The 15,557-nt window shown below is 42.3% G+C and overlaps 1 protein-coding gene across 1 annotated transcript in view; it reads right to left on the minus strand.

The window, feature by feature from the left end:
* Positions 1–15,557, minus strand: part of RXFP2 (relaxin family peptide receptor 2) — a 37,458-nt gene that overhangs the window by 2,642 nt on the left and 19,259 nt on the right. The window contains 3 exon segments of the mRNA XM_034778580.1: positions 4,932–5,342; positions 10,527–10,753; positions 15,463–15,534. Of these exon segments, the coding sequence (XP_034634471.1) occupies positions 4,932–5,342; positions 10,527–10,753; positions 15,463–15,534 (710 nt within the window).

The following is a 15,557-nucleotide window of genomic DNA, read 5'->3' on the forward strand; positions in this document are numbered from 1 at the left end:
CCCTTACCCTTCTGTGTACCTCCCACCCTGAGCCAGGAGCGGGGCCATGGCTCCACGACGGGAAGATGCAGATGGGGTAAGGGAGCTGAGGCTGGAGCCACAGCAGTGGGCAGAGGCGGGAGCGGGGCTGAGGCCGGCAACCGGGACCTCGGCCACAGGGTTGGGAGCCGTGGTGGGGAGCAGATCCCTGGGTGCAGGCCAGACAGCTGGGGCCTCGGGCATGAATCTCTGGGCACAGGGTTGGCAGCTGGGGCCCCGGGTGTGGGGCCGGGAGCGGAGCCCTAGGTGCGAGGCTAGCAGCTGGAGTTGGGGCCAGGACTAGCCAGGGCCAGGAGCACAGCTGGGTGGTGCTCCCTTCCCATCCCCCATAAGGGCTGAACCAGGCCCCAGATGCGCGCCCCTGAACTTTCCTCTGTGCCCCCCTAGGGGTGTGCACCCCACAGTTTGGGGACCCTCTGATCTAGAGTAATTTTGTATCATCTGCAAACTGCAACCTCACGTATACACATAGGAAGACATGGTCCATTCTGTGAAGAGTGTAGAATCTAATTTTATACAAGACACAAGTGAATGTAACAAACAAAAGGAGGGAAAGAAGTGGGGGCAGGGACATGGCTAACAATAATAAGATAATTCAATTATATAGCCATGGCCAATTCTAGGGGCCAGCAAGCAGGGGAGTCAGTCTGGGCACCAATTTCCAGGGGGTGCCATATCGCTGTGCCAGTTGGTCATTTTATTTGTTTGTTTTGGTGCTCCATGGGGTGCAGAAAACGCTTTCTGCCCAGGCTGGCAAAAGCTTAGGGCCTTTCCTGTACATAGCTGCACTGTATGCACAACATGATGGTTCCAAATCTTTTGAAACCTTTCCACTTTATAAATTAGTAAAATCAGGTATCCCCAACCACCATTCAACCTAGTCCTCACTGGGGATCATAATGGATCAAACCATCAAATTACAAAAGCAGATAACTTAGGTGCAGTATAATAGCAGAAAATAGCAGTCATATAAGATTAACACAGAGAATCTGAGGAATCATTTCCCTAGCTAGGCTATAAATTGAACTAGGAATAAGCAGCCACAAAAAAACTAAAAAAAACCTCTAATATGGAATACACACCACCATGCTAAAGATTAAGCATTAGTCAAACTCTTGGCACACTGTCTTCCCTCTGCCCCACATTCCCTAAGCCACATTTATACACTGCCAAAATATTTATATTTAACAATTATCCCCAATTTTTGTCTCTTGGTCACTGTTCCCAGGTTTTCGTTTAGCAAAACAGGCAAAAAATAACTATAAACAAAAATACAGGGTTGATATTTGTCCAGAATCACACTCCCCTCCTGAGTCACAAGTGTGAGGGCAATAAACTTTCCAAAGACTACGTCAAACTCATGTAGCAATCCCCTGTTCAGTTAAAAGAAAAAAAAAAAGCTTCAGGCTATGCCACTTGGCAGGTATGAGCTCGCAAAGAAGGCCTCGCCTCTTTTTTCAAAAACAGAACCAAAATATAAATGATGGAAATCTTCTGAGATGAGGCATCCTGCTGAAAAACCCATTATACTTAGCACTGATTTGGGAAATACTGCATTTCCATGTTCACTGCAAATGTTATGAGCTGTAAATATAAAATGACACAGCAGTTGTTGGTGAGGGAAGATAACTCTCTTCTGTGTTCTTGCTACACTAAACTATTCAGTTTAAAGATTTTGGTTTGAGGCAGTTTTCCTGGAACTGACAGAATGACCTTTTTGCGAGATCTTGATCTCTTCCAAGGAGGTTTTAGTGCAAGTTCAGGCAAATGAAGAGATAATTTTTGTTTTTGTTTTAGGCCCCAGTTCAGCAAGATTCTAAAGCAGTGTGTAACATTAGCTACATAAGTAGCCCCACTGGTTTGTATATGATCACTTTAAGTACATGAGCAATGCACATATATAAATACTTTGCTGAATCAGAGCCTTAGTCATTTTTACTTGGGACTCACTAGAGTTGAGTAAGGACTACTTGCATGACCAGGGTTGCAGAAATAGGACCTGTTTTAGATATACTTTTATTTTTGCTGCATTCACAGTAGGACTGGCTTATTAAAAAAGAAAAATTCAGAGGTTGCTGATTCAAATGTTTAAATTATTCCATCCACAAACACTGTTTGCAAATGTTGGGGTTTATTTTAGATTGTCCCCCCCAATCCCTTTTTAAAGAATCAAGAATCCAATATTGTTTTCAGTGCTTAATAGGAGGCTATCAAAATTCTTTTGTGGAAGATGATTTCTTATAAATATTTTATTGATATTAAAATTTGACAATAATAAATTCATTACAAATACATTAATAAGACTTTGTTTGTTCTCCTCAATTGCTCCTGTGTAAGACTTCTCATAAACAACTATTTTCCGTCCTTCCATTGAACCTCTTTATTTAAAAGTTATTGTTCCATAGTATGACCTATATATTAACAAATATATGTATATGTTACAAACATAGGGTGTGATTACAGAAATCCAACCCGCCTCCCCAAGGGCCATGTGCTCCTCTCTTGCAGCAAACAGCATGGAGGGAGCAGAGCTGCACATAAAGAGAGACAAGAAAATGTTGCAAGAGTTAGCACCAAATCATGCCAGCTGATTCATAGATTCTAGGACTGGAAGGGACCTTGAGAGGTCATCAAATCCAATCCCCTGCCCACATGGCAGGACCAAATACTGTCTAGACCATCCCTGATAGACATTTATCTAACCTACTCTTAAATATCTCCAGAGATGGAGATTCCACAACCTCCCTAGGCAGTTTATTCCAGTGTTTAACCACCCTGACAGTTAGGAACTTTTTCCTAATGTCCAGCCTAAACCTCCCTTGCTGATATGCATGCAACTCCTACTTGTGGACTGTAAAGTGGACTTGGATAAAAATCCTCTTGTAGAGGAACACAGAGGATACCTCTCCAGGGAGAGGGGCCCCCATTATTGTGCAGGAATACTAAGGATACTTCTCTGGGGGAGGGGCCCCAGGATATTAGAAAAAGACAGGTAATAGTAATGGGGGATTTGATTATTAGAAATATAGATAGTTGGATGTGTGATGACTGGAAGAACTGCATGGTGAATTGTCTGCCAGGTGTAAAGATTGCAGACTTCTCGAAACATCTAGACAGACTTATATGCAGTGCTGGGAGCAGACAGTGGTCATGGTACATTAGGTAGAAAGGTAGAGGAGAGGTCCTGGGTGCCAAATTTAGTCTGCTAGGTAAGTGATTAAAATTCAGGACCTCCTTGGTAGCATTCTGGAAAATGCTTCCAGTTCCCCATGCAGGGCCAGTTATACAGGCAGAACTTCAGGGTCTCAATGCGTGGATGAGACGATGGTGTTCAGAGGAGGGATTTAGGTTTATTAGGGACTGGAGAACCTTTTAGGAAAGGAGGAGTCTTTATAGGAAGGTTGGGCTCCATCTAAACTAAAATGGAACCGGATTGCAGGCATGTAAAATTAAAAAGGTCATAGAGGGGTTTTTAAGTCAGAACTGGAGGAAAGCTGACAGGTGCAGAGAAGCACATGGTTTGAACAGACACATCCCTTAAGGAGGATTTATTAAAGGGGATAAACTATATCTTAATAAAGAGGAAAGGACAGAAGTTGATAAAGTACAGGTAGGAACTGAAGAGAAACAGTCAAACAAAAAGGAGTCCCATTCAATTACATCGCATGAAGGCAGACAACTAAATAGTGACAAATTTTACAAATGCTAGAAGTCTAAATACTAAGATGGGTGAACTTGAGTGCCTTATATTAAATGAGGATATTGATATAATAGGCATTACAGAAACTTGCTGATACAATGATTCTCAATGGGACACAGTAAGACCAGGGTATAAAATATACAGGAATGACCGAATAGGTTGCACTGGTGTTGGAGTGGCACTACATGTGAAATAAAATATAGAGTGAAATATAGTAAAAATCTTGAATCAAACAGTACCATAGAATCTCTGTGAATAGAAATTCCATGCTTGAATAATAAGAGTATAGCAGTAGGAATATGCCACTGACTACCTGACCAGGATGGTGACTGTGAAATGCTCATGGAAATTACAGAGGCTAAATAAACAGAAACCCTAATAAAAATGGAGGATTTCAACTATCCCCATATTGACTGAGTACATGTAACCTCAGGATGGGATGCAGAGATAAAATTTCTAGACACCATTTATGACTGCTTCTTGGAGCAGCTAGTCCTAGAACCCACAAGGGGAGAGACAATTCCTAAGTGGAGCACAGGTTCTGGATCAAGAGGTGAATATAGCTGAACTGTTCGGTAATAGTGAGCATAATTTAATTAAATTTAACATCCCTATAAGTGAGGGAATATAGAAGAAACCCACCAGAGTAGCATTTAACTTCTTAAAGAGGAATTACACAAAAATGAGGAGGCTAGTTAGATGGAAATTAAAAGGAATGATCACAAGAGGGAAATGCCTGCAAGCTGCATGGAAACTTTTTAAAAACATCATAACAGAGGCTCAAACTATAAGTATATCCCAAATAAAAAAACAACAGTAAGATGACCAAAAAAATGCCACAATGGCTAAACAACAGAGTAAAAGAGGTAGGTAGAGACAAAAAGACATCTTTGAAAAATAGGAGGTCAAATCCCACTGAGGAAAATAAAAAAGGAACATAAACTCTGGCAAGTCATGTGTCAAAGTATAAGTAGACAGGCCAAAAAGGAATTTGAAGAGCAACTAGTAAAAGACACAAAAACTAGCAGGAAAAAAAATTAAGTACTTCAGAAGCAGGAAGCCTGTTGAACAATCATTGGGACCACTGTAAAAATATATCTACTCTACATGAGTTTTCTGTTGTCTGGAAATCAGTTTTTGTAGTGCAATAAGAGAAACAAGTAATAAAGATGTATGAAAATATTAAACTTACCAAGAAAAATCCCAAGAGAATACCCCTTGCCTCTAATTTCTTCTGTTTGATCAGAATAAAGTGGGAAACAAACTCCATTTTTTCTATAATAATTTCCAAAAAAATCCTCATCCCAAAATGAGATTATTGCTATTACAAATCCAATAAACCATATGGATACAAGGATTATTATTGTCTGATGCTTTCCTGGTCAGATATTACTGAAGGGAAAGACAATTACTAAATATTTTTCCAAAGTCAGATATGTCAACAACAAGACAGAGACCTCTGTAGAAAACATGGCCAGGAAACCCATGATATGACATGGTAAACTCTCCATCCACAGCACAGCATATTTTTTATATTTTCCACAGTATTTAATGTCAAAGACTTCAATGGAGAAGAAGTACACTCCCATCAGACAATCAGTACCTATTTAAAAAGAAATGTTCAGAGTTTATTAAAAATAGTTATTCAATTTAAAGATTTATATACTAAAAATGTTTTTAGAATTGGCCAGATCCTGGCTGACATATGCAGTAATGTAATTTAACCCAGAGTTTGTGGCATCAGAATGAATTTGATGGAAGTGCTAGGCACTGAGTGCTAGGCACTGAGGCTTTCATCTGCAGGTGTCTCCGAGTAGTTCCTGCAACAGTTGAGGAAGCTCCTAAGAGGACGGTGATATGGAAGGTGAGCGATCAGCTGTTGTAACCTGCACAGGTTGTGCCATGTTTGTCTTTCTTCCGCAGGACAGAAGCGACTTTGTCTGTACAAAGTGCAAGCTGGTCTCCATATTGGAGGAGAAGGTTCGAGGGCTGGAGAAACAAGTATCGACTCTGCGTTGCATAAGGGAAAATGAAGATTTCCTGGACAGACGTCAGGAGATGCTTCTACGGCCACAATGTTCTGAAGATTCAGAGCAGGCGCAGCAGGGACAGAAGGATTGTGAGGAGGTTTGGCAGCATGTGACCTCCAGAAGAAGAAAGAGGAGCGTCCATGCACCAGCAATGGAGATACAGGTGAGCAATCGTTTCCATGTTCTCTCTACAGGTGCTAATGCGGAGAGTGGACTAGATGGCCCATCTGAGGGAAGGGAGCAGAAGGAGACTCCACCGACTGGAAGGCAAAAGATGCACTGTCCTAGGGATGGGGGTTCCACGACCACCACTCCCAAGAGGAGGAGGAAGGTGGTGGTGGTCGGGGACTCCCTCCTCAGGGGGACTGAGTCATCTATCTGCCGCCCTGACCGGGAAAACCGAGAGGTCTGCTGCTTGCCAGGAGCTAGGATACACGATGTGACGGAGAGACTGCCGAGACTCATCAAGCCCTCGGATCGCTACCCCTTCCTGCTTCTCCACGTGGGCACCAATGATACTGCCAAGAATGACCTTGAGCGGATCACTGCAGACTACGTGGCTCTGGGAAGAAGGATAAAGGAGTTTGAGGCGCAAGTGGTGTTCTCGTCCATCCTCCTTGTGCAAGGAAAAGGCCGGGGTAGAGACCGTCGAATCGTGGAAGTCAACGAATGGCTACGCAGGTGGTGTCGGAGAGAAGGCTTTGGATTCTTCGACCATGGGATGGTGTTCCAAGAAGAAGGAGTGCTAGGCAGAGATGGGCTCCACCTAACGAAGAGAGGGAAGAGCATCTTCGCCAGCAGGCTGGCTAACCTAGTGAGGAGGGCTTTAAACTAGGTTCACCGGGGGAAGGAGACCAAAGCCCTGAGGTAAGTGGGGAAATGGGATCCTGGGAGGAAGCACAAGCAGGAGAGCGCAAGAGGGGAGGACTCCTGTCTCATGCTGAGAAAGAGGGACGATCGTTGAGTTATCTTAAGTGCCTATACACAAATGCAAGAAGCCTGGGAAACAAGCAGGGAGAACTGGAAGTCCTGGCACAGTCAGGGAACTATGATGTGATTGGAATAACAGAGACTTGGTGGGACAACTCACATGACTGGAGTACTGTCATGGATGGATATAAACTGTTCAGGAAGGACAGGCAGGGCAGAAAAGGTGGGGGAGTTGCGTTGTATGTAAGAGAGGAGTATGACTGCTCAGAGCTCCGGTATGATACTGCAGAAAAACCTGAGAGTCTCTGGATAAAGTTGAGAAGTGGGAGCAACAAGGGTGATGTTGTGGTTGGAGTCTGCTATAGACCACCAGACCAGGGGGATGAGGTGGACGAGGCTTTCTTCTGGCAACTAGCAGAAATTGCTAGATCGCAGGCCCTGGTTCTCATGGGAGACTTTAATCACCCTGATATCTGCTGGGAGAGCAATACAGCGGTGCACAGGAATCCAGGAAATTTTTGGAAAGTGTAGGGGACAATTTCCTGGTGCAAGTGCTGGAGGAACCAACTAGGGGCAAAGCTTTTCTTGACCTGCTGCTCACAAACAGGGAAGAACTAGTAGGGGAAGCAAAAGTGGATGGGAACCTGGGAGGCAGTGACCATGAGATGGTCGAGTTCAGGATCCTGACACAAGGAAGAAAGGAGAGCAGCAGAATACGGACCCTGGACTTCAGAAAAGCAGACTTTGACTCCCTCAGGGAACAGATGGGCAGGATCCCCTGGGAGAATAACATGAAGGGCAAAGGGGTCCAGGAGAGCTGGCTGTATTTTAAAGAATCCTTATTGAGGTTGCAGGAACAAACCATCCCGATGTGTAGAAAGAATAGTAAATATGGCAGGCGACCAGCTTGGCTAAACAGTGAAATCCTTGCTGATCTTAAATGCAAAAAAGAGGCTTATAAGAAGTGGAAGATTGGACAAATGACCAGGGAGGAGTATAAAAATATTGCTCAGGCGTGCAGGAGTGAAATCAGGAAGGCCAAATCACACTTGGAGTTGCAGTTAGCAAGAGATGTTAAGAGTAACAAGAAGGGTTTCTTCAGGTATGTTAGCAACAAGAAGAAAATCAAGGAAAGTGTGGGCCCCTTACTGAATGAGGGAGGCAACCTAGTGACAGAGGATGTGGAAAAAGCTAATGTACTCAATGATTTTTTTGCCTCTGTCTTCACGCACAAGGTCAGCTCCCAGATTGCTGCACTGGGCAGTACAGCATGGGGAGAAGGTGACCAACCCTCTGTGGAGAAAGAAGTGGTTCAGGACTATTTAGAAAAACTGGACGTGCACAAGTCCATGGGGCCGGATGCGCTGCATCCGAGGGTGCTAAAAGAGTTGGCGGGTGAGATTGCAGAGCCATTAGCCATTATTTTTGAAAACTCATGGCGATCGGGGGAGGTCCCAGATGACTGGAAAAAGGCTAATGTAGTGCCCATCTTTAAAAAAGGGAAGAAGGAGGATCCAGGGAACTACAGGCCAGTCAGCCTCACCTCAGTCCCTGGAAAAATCATGGAGCAGGTCCTCAAGGAATCAATTATGAAACATTTAGAGGAGAGGAAAGTGATCAGGAACAGTCAGCATGGATTCACGAAGGGGAAGTCGTGCCTGACTAACCTAATTGCCTTCTATGATGAGATAACTGGCTCTGTGGATGAGGGGAAAGCAGTGGATGTGTTATTCCTTGACTTTAGCAAAGCTTTTGATACGGTCTCCCACAGTATTCTTGCCACCAAGTTAAAGAAGTATGGGCTGGATGAATGGACTGTAAGGTGGATAGAAAGCTGGCTAGATTGTCGGGCTCAACGGGTAGTGATCAATGGCTCCATGTCTAGTTGGCAGCCGGTTTCAAGTGGAATGCCCCAAGGGTCGGTCCTGGGGCCGGTTTTGTTTAATATCTTTATTAATGATCTGGAGGATGGTGTGGACTGCACTCTCAGAAAGTTTGCAGATGACACTAAACTAGGAGGCGTGGTAGATACACTAGAGGGTAGGGATCGGATACAGAGGGACCTAGACAAATTAGAGGATTGGGCAGAAAAAAACCTGATGAGGTTCAACAAGGACAAGTGCAGAGTCCTGCACTTAGGACGGAAGAATCCCATGCACTGCTACAGACTAGGGACCGAATGGCTAGGTAGCAGTTCTGCTGAAAAGGACCTAGGGGTCACAGTGGACGAGAAGCTGGATATGAGTCAACAGTGTGCTCTTGTTGCCAAGAAGGCTAACGGCATTTTGGGCTGTATAAGTAGGGGCATTGCCAGCAGATCGAGGAACGTGATCGTTCCCCTTTATTCGACATTGGTGAGGCCTCATCTGGAATACTGTGTCCAGTTTTGGGCCCCACACTACAAGAAGGATGTGGAAAAATTGGAAAGAGTCCAGCGGAGGGCAACAAAAATGATTAGGGGTCTGGAGCACATGACTTATGAGGAGAGGCTGAGAGAACTGGGATTGTTTAGTCTCCAGAAGAGAAGAATGAGGGGGGATTTGATAGCAGCCTTCAGCTACCTGAAGGGGGGTTCCAAAGAGGATGGAGCTCGGCTGTTCTCAGTGGTGGCAGATGACAGAACAAGGAGCAATGGTCTCAAGTTGCAGTGGGGGAGGTCCAGGTTGGATATCAGGAAAAACTATTTCACTAGGAGGGTGGTGAAACACTGGAATGCGTTACCTAGGGAGGTGGTGGAGTCTCCTTCCTTGGAGGTTTTTAAGGCCCGGCTTGACAAAGCCCTGGCTGGGATGATTTAGCTGGGAATTGGTCCTGCTTTGAGCAGGGGGTTGGACTAGATGACCTCTTGAGGTCCCTTCCAACTCTGATATTCTATGATTCTATGATTCTATGAAGTGGCTGAGATAGGGTGACCAGACAGCAAGTGAGAAAAACTGGGACAGGGGGTGGGAGGTAATAGGAGCCTATATAAGAAAAAGACCCAAAAATCGGGACTGTCTCTATAAAATTGGGACATCTGGTCACCCTAGTCTGAGATCATGCCATGAATACTAGGTTATGGCACTGTAGTAAATCTATGAACTGCAGGTAACCGACACCTCTCATTTGAAAATCACATACAGGTAGGGAGATGAAACTACAAGCTAGTACTACTTGAGCCAAGGGAGAATTCTCTTAGCCTGGACGTAGAATCAGATTCCATATCCTCTCTATAGGCTAGAAGAGGGCAGCATCACACACTCATTTTATAAATGGAAGCCAGTATAAATTGACTTTAAAGAAGTTGCACTTGTTTATAGCAGATCTAAATTTGGCCCTGTGTTAATATTGTTCAAATGCAGACTCTTAATTCCAAAATTATTGTTAGACAAAATATGGTGCATTAATTTGGAGTCAATATAATTTTCTGGCTAATTATGAAACATGGAATTTATAAACCACAGTGAAGTTTACTACTTGCTGGTGCCAAAACTGAGAAGAATAAGATGGCACGGCACATCACAAAATGCATGCAATAGCCAGTCTAGCACTGGTTAACCTTTCTGTTTTCTTGGATGTAAAATTAACAGTAAAATTAATAAAGTGAAACCATTAGGCTGCATAGACTCTTCTTATACATCTTGACCATTTGAATTTAAGGGTTAAAAGCAACTTTCTGCTTATATTTAGAATATTGGAAAATGGGACAAAAATAGCAAAGTTTACTAATATTTTGAAGTTAATGCCTTGCTTATATTTTTATCTATAATGTAAATGGTGGAATACTCTAATGTACATAGTACAATGGTCTGTCTGATTTAAAAATAATACCACTAATATATACTTACAACACAACATTTTGATAGACGTGGTGTGCGTCTTGTTTTCAGCACTGATAAATGATCTCATTCCAATGACAAAAAGATTCCCAAAACAGGTAACACAAGCTATGACCCAGACAAATACTCTAAGAACATTAGCCAAGAGGTTCTCAAATGATGAAATCCCATCTGTTAATGGTGTGCACATTTGCACATGGCGTGCATAGGAACAATACGGAAAATTTTTGAAATAGTTGAAAGCAAAGAAATGAACATATAAAACTGCTGTTCAAGCACAGGTCAAAGTCACAGTTATGTATTAGATATGCAATTACACCTAAAGAAGTGAAAGAGAGGAAATTCTAACAATCAAAATTATGCCTATTGGTTTAAGTAGGAGGTGTAATGTGAATAGCATTTCGCATTAGTTAGTGTAACATGCCGCCAGTGTGAAGCCCTTGATCTGTGGCTGATATTAGAAGGCTTTTTGTCAAATCAGCTCAAAGCTGGTTTTGTTTTGAGAATGTGGCTACTTTGAACTGGTGACCCTAATGCATCCCTTTGCACTAATCCAATTCTGCTGCCTTCCTTTTCTTCATACTGGGTTGACAAAGATGCAGATCTGTTACCATGTCTTGGCAGAAAAGATTTTGCCAGGACACTACTTTGCTTTCTGCATTATCAGACTGCTGGTGTGTGGACTGACTGTAAGTTGATAGTTGACATTTAAGGCCCTCAGCAGACTAGATCTCATATATGTTAGTGAGCTGACAATTCTGACTTCTTAGGCCAGATGGAATGTGGTTTCTGAGGAAGGCCCATTTCTGCAGAAGGGGTTTGTGTGGAAAAGTTCATTCCCAATGTATACTAAAAATAATAGTAAGTTTAAAGCTATTGACATTAGGGCTGTTGATTAATCGCAGTTAACTCACATGGTTAACTAAAAAAAATTAACTGTGATTAAAAAAATGTGTCATGATTTATCGCACTGTTAAACAATAGAATGCCAATTGAAACTTATTAAATATTTTTGGATGTTATGCTACATTTTCAAATATATTGATTTCTATTACAACAGAGAATACAAAGTGTACAGTGCTTACTTTATATTATGATTTTAATTACAAATATTTGCACTGTAAAAATGATAAAATAAATTGTATTTTTCAGTTCACCTCATACAAGTACTGAAGTGCAATCTCTTTATTGTGAAAGTGTAACTTACAAATGTAGGTTTTTTTTTTGTTGCATAACTGCACTCAAAAATAAAACAATGTAAAACTTTAGAGCCTACACATCCACTCAGTTCTACTTTTTGTTCAGCCAATTGCTGAGACAAACAAGTTTGTTTACATTTATGCAGATACTGCTGACTGCTTCTTATTTACAATGTCACCTGAAAGTGAGAACAGTCATTCGCATGGCACTTTTGTAGCTGGCCTTGCAAGGTATTTACGTGCCAGATATGCTAAATATTCATATACCTCTTCATGCTTTGGCCACCATTACAGAGGACATGCTTCCATGCTGCTGATGCTTGTTAAAGAAAAATGTGTTAATTAAATTTGTGACTGAACGTCTTGGGGGAGAATTGTATGTCTCCTGTTCTGTTTTATCCGCATTCTGCCATATATTTCATGTTATTGCAGTGATGGATAATGACCCAGCACATGTTCGTTTTAAGAACACTTTCACAGCAGATTTGGCAAAACGAAAAGAAGGTTTCTAAGGATGGATACAGCACTCGACCCAAGGTTTAAGAATCTGAAGTGCCTTCCAAAATCTGAGAGAGTCGAGGTGTGGAGAATGCTTTCAGATGTCTTAAAAGAGCAACACTCTGATGCGGAAACTACAGAGCCCAAACGACCAAAAAAGAAAATTAACCTTCTGCTGGTGGCATCTGACTCAGAAGGTGAAAATGAACATGTGTCGGTCGGCTCTGATTTGGATCGTTATCGAGTTGAACCCGTCATGAGCATGGATGCATGTATTCTGGAATGGTGGCTGAAGCATGAAGGAATCCTTAGTGCATCTGGCATGTAAATATCTTGCAATGCCGGCTACAACAGTGCTATGCAAACACTTGTTCTCACTTTCAGGTGACATTGTAAACAAGACGTGGGCAGCATTATCTCCTGCAAATTGTAACCAAACTTGTTTGTCTGAGCGATTGCCTGAACAAGAAGTAGGACTGAGTGGACTTGTAGGTTCTAAAGTTTTACATTGTTTTATATTTGAATGCAGTTATTTTTTGTACATAATTCAACATTTGTAAGTTCAACTTTCATTATAAAGAGATTGCACTACAGTACTTGTATTAGGTGAATTGAAATACACTATTTCTTTTGTTTTTTACAGTGCAAATGTTTGTAATCAAAAAATAAAATAAGCACTGTACACTTTGTATTCTGTGTTGTAATTGAAATCAATATATTTGAAAACGTCCAAAAATATTTAAATAAATGGTATTCTCTTATTGTTTAACAGTGCGATTAATCGCACGATTAATTTTTTTTAATTGTGCGAGTAATCGTGATTAATTTTTTAAATCACTTGACAGCCCTAATTGACATATATTTACCAAAAGAAAATATACATTGGTGGCGCGTGAATCACAGGTTAGGGGAGGCTAGCCCCCAGCCACGCCCTTCCACCCGAGGCCCTGCCCCTTCCACGCCCCCTGCCAGAGTCCAGAGCCCTCCGACCGCTGACCTCAGCCGCAGGCTAGTGCCCCCAGCCCCAGAAGAGCAGGTGCTGTGCCCGCAGCCTCCCCAGCCCCAGAGCGCCAGGAGGGCAGGCAGCACAGCTCCAGCCTCCCCAGCCTCGGAGCGCTGGGAGGGCAGGCGGCATGCAACCAGCCTGATCCGGGGATACCGCATAGGGAGACTGGAGCAACACCGAGTGGGAAGCAGGATGGGGGGGGGGGTCTAAGGGCAGATTCTGGGTGGGGCCACACCTGGCTGTTTGGGGAGGCACAGCCTCTCACAGTCTATGATACCTGCTGTCCATGGAAATATAACTTATGATACTTTATAGTAGCATCTATGCTCTTGGTTCTAACACCTCCCAAACCTTTAGAGTGACAGAGTTTGTTTCATGGATCTCTCCTTCTAAAAGCTTTATCTTGGTCTGACATACACAGGAGGGCATTATTGCATATTTTGTCAACTCAGACGTTATGTTCCATATGCAAGAACAGTAGCTAAGTGTATAAGATACCCAATGAAGACCTCATGCATATTTGAAGAAAAAAACAAACATTAATATTGTGAATCACACAAAATCATAAGAATACTCTTACCACCAACTGCTAACAAAGGGTCTAATCATCCAACCCTGAGTCAAGCAAGTAATTCCACTGGTTTCAGTGGAACTACTAGCATGAATAAGGGTTGCAGGACTGGGCATAAAGGCTCTAATACATCAAAGCACTTAAAAACTTTAAGCATGTTAAGTCCCATTGACTTCAGTGAAACTTAAACATTTGATTAAGCACTTTGCGGAATGCTTTAGGCACATGCTTGAAGTTAAGCCTGTGCTTGAGTGCTTTGCTGAATTGGGGCCCTAAAGGGCTGTAACAAAATATTGGCATAAAGATCAAATTCCAAAATCAAACATTTGTATCCATCTATAATTGTAAAACTTCCCACTCTATTTGTGAAATGATGCACGTGGATAATAAATTGTTAACGAATATCAAAAGTATAAAAATATGAAAGATACAAATACACAATAAAATTAAAATGGGAAAATATTCATTAGAAGACACTATTTTTCTGAAATTATTGTGAAATGTATGAAAGTTGATATGCCAAATGACAGCATGTAGGTGTGACCCAGCCGTTTAGTGGGTGGGTCTGCCAATCATACAGAAATCTATTTAAGTTTCACACTTGGATGGCATGGGGAAGCTAGGAAAATTATAAAGCTTTCAGTTTTCAAGAAGAGTTGAGGGATGTCGGACAGAGTATAATTTGAGCTCTAGAAACAAAGTGAAGAAGAACACTGCACACTTGCTGCAGACTGCTTACTTTGTGTGTCATGGTAGAGAGGTAGCAAATGTGAACAGGGCCGGCTCCAGGCACCAGCGGAGGAAGCACGTGCCTGGGGTGGCACATGCTAAGGGGCGGCATTCCGTCCATTCTTGGGGCGGCACAGTACGAGCGTTTTTTTGTTTTGCTTGGGGCAGCAAAAATGGTGGTAGAGCCGGCCCTGAATGTGAATATTATGAGGGAGCCACAAAAGAAAAAAAAGGCAGCCTAGAATGAAGTGCTAGAGCAAAAGATTAAAGATGTTCAGTTAGAGTGAGATTGACCCTATAGTTACTGCCTTGGAGAGGAGAGAGACCTTGTGGCATGTGTCCTGGCTGGGGTCAATGAGGTGAGAGAAAACATGATCCATAAGGGTCCTCTGCCTCAAAAACAGGGGGAAAAAAGGGTTTTGTAGTTCAGAGGCATCCAATAGTACTACAAGCTATGACATGTTATGAAGCTACTGAGACATGACAGTAGAGGAAAATAGTCACGTGAAACTGTCTGCACAAACATATACAGCTCTTCCCCCAGCCAAAAGATACGTACTCTTTGCATACAGTAAATTTTTGGGTAACTCTACCTCTCTTATGATGTTAATCACTTGAAGAGCTATTCTGCTTCCCAGAAGTATACGTAACTCCAAGTAATCAGGCAGAAACCCCCACCACCCGATGTCATAAAAGTGGTTACAGTGTGGGGAAGAGAGGGGTGATGCCCTATGGAAATATGAATTACATGGAGAAAATGTATTTTTCTTTATTTTATTTGTATAAAATGATATACTTAACATTTTTTGCAGAAACTGGACTCCATTGTGACAAATATTTTAGTATTTAATAATATGGAAAGACTTAATAATCAGAGCTACTTTGTACATTCTTATATGCTAAAGAAATGTCACCATGATGTCTGCTATTTTCCATACATGCATGTAGGAAAGGTTCTTCAGGGACTGAAACATTCTTGACTTTATATTTGGAACCTCTGTAGTTTCCAGGTCTCTGGAAAAGAAGTAAATTTCGTT

The sequence above is a fragment of the Trachemys scripta genome, chromosome 1 (assembly GCF_013100865.1).
Source record: "Trachemys scripta elegans isolate TJP31775 chromosome 1, CAS_Tse_1.0, whole genome shotgun sequence".
In the NCBI taxonomy this organism is placed as follows: domain Eukaryota; kingdom Metazoa; phylum Chordata; order Testudines; family Emydidae; genus Trachemys; species Trachemys scripta.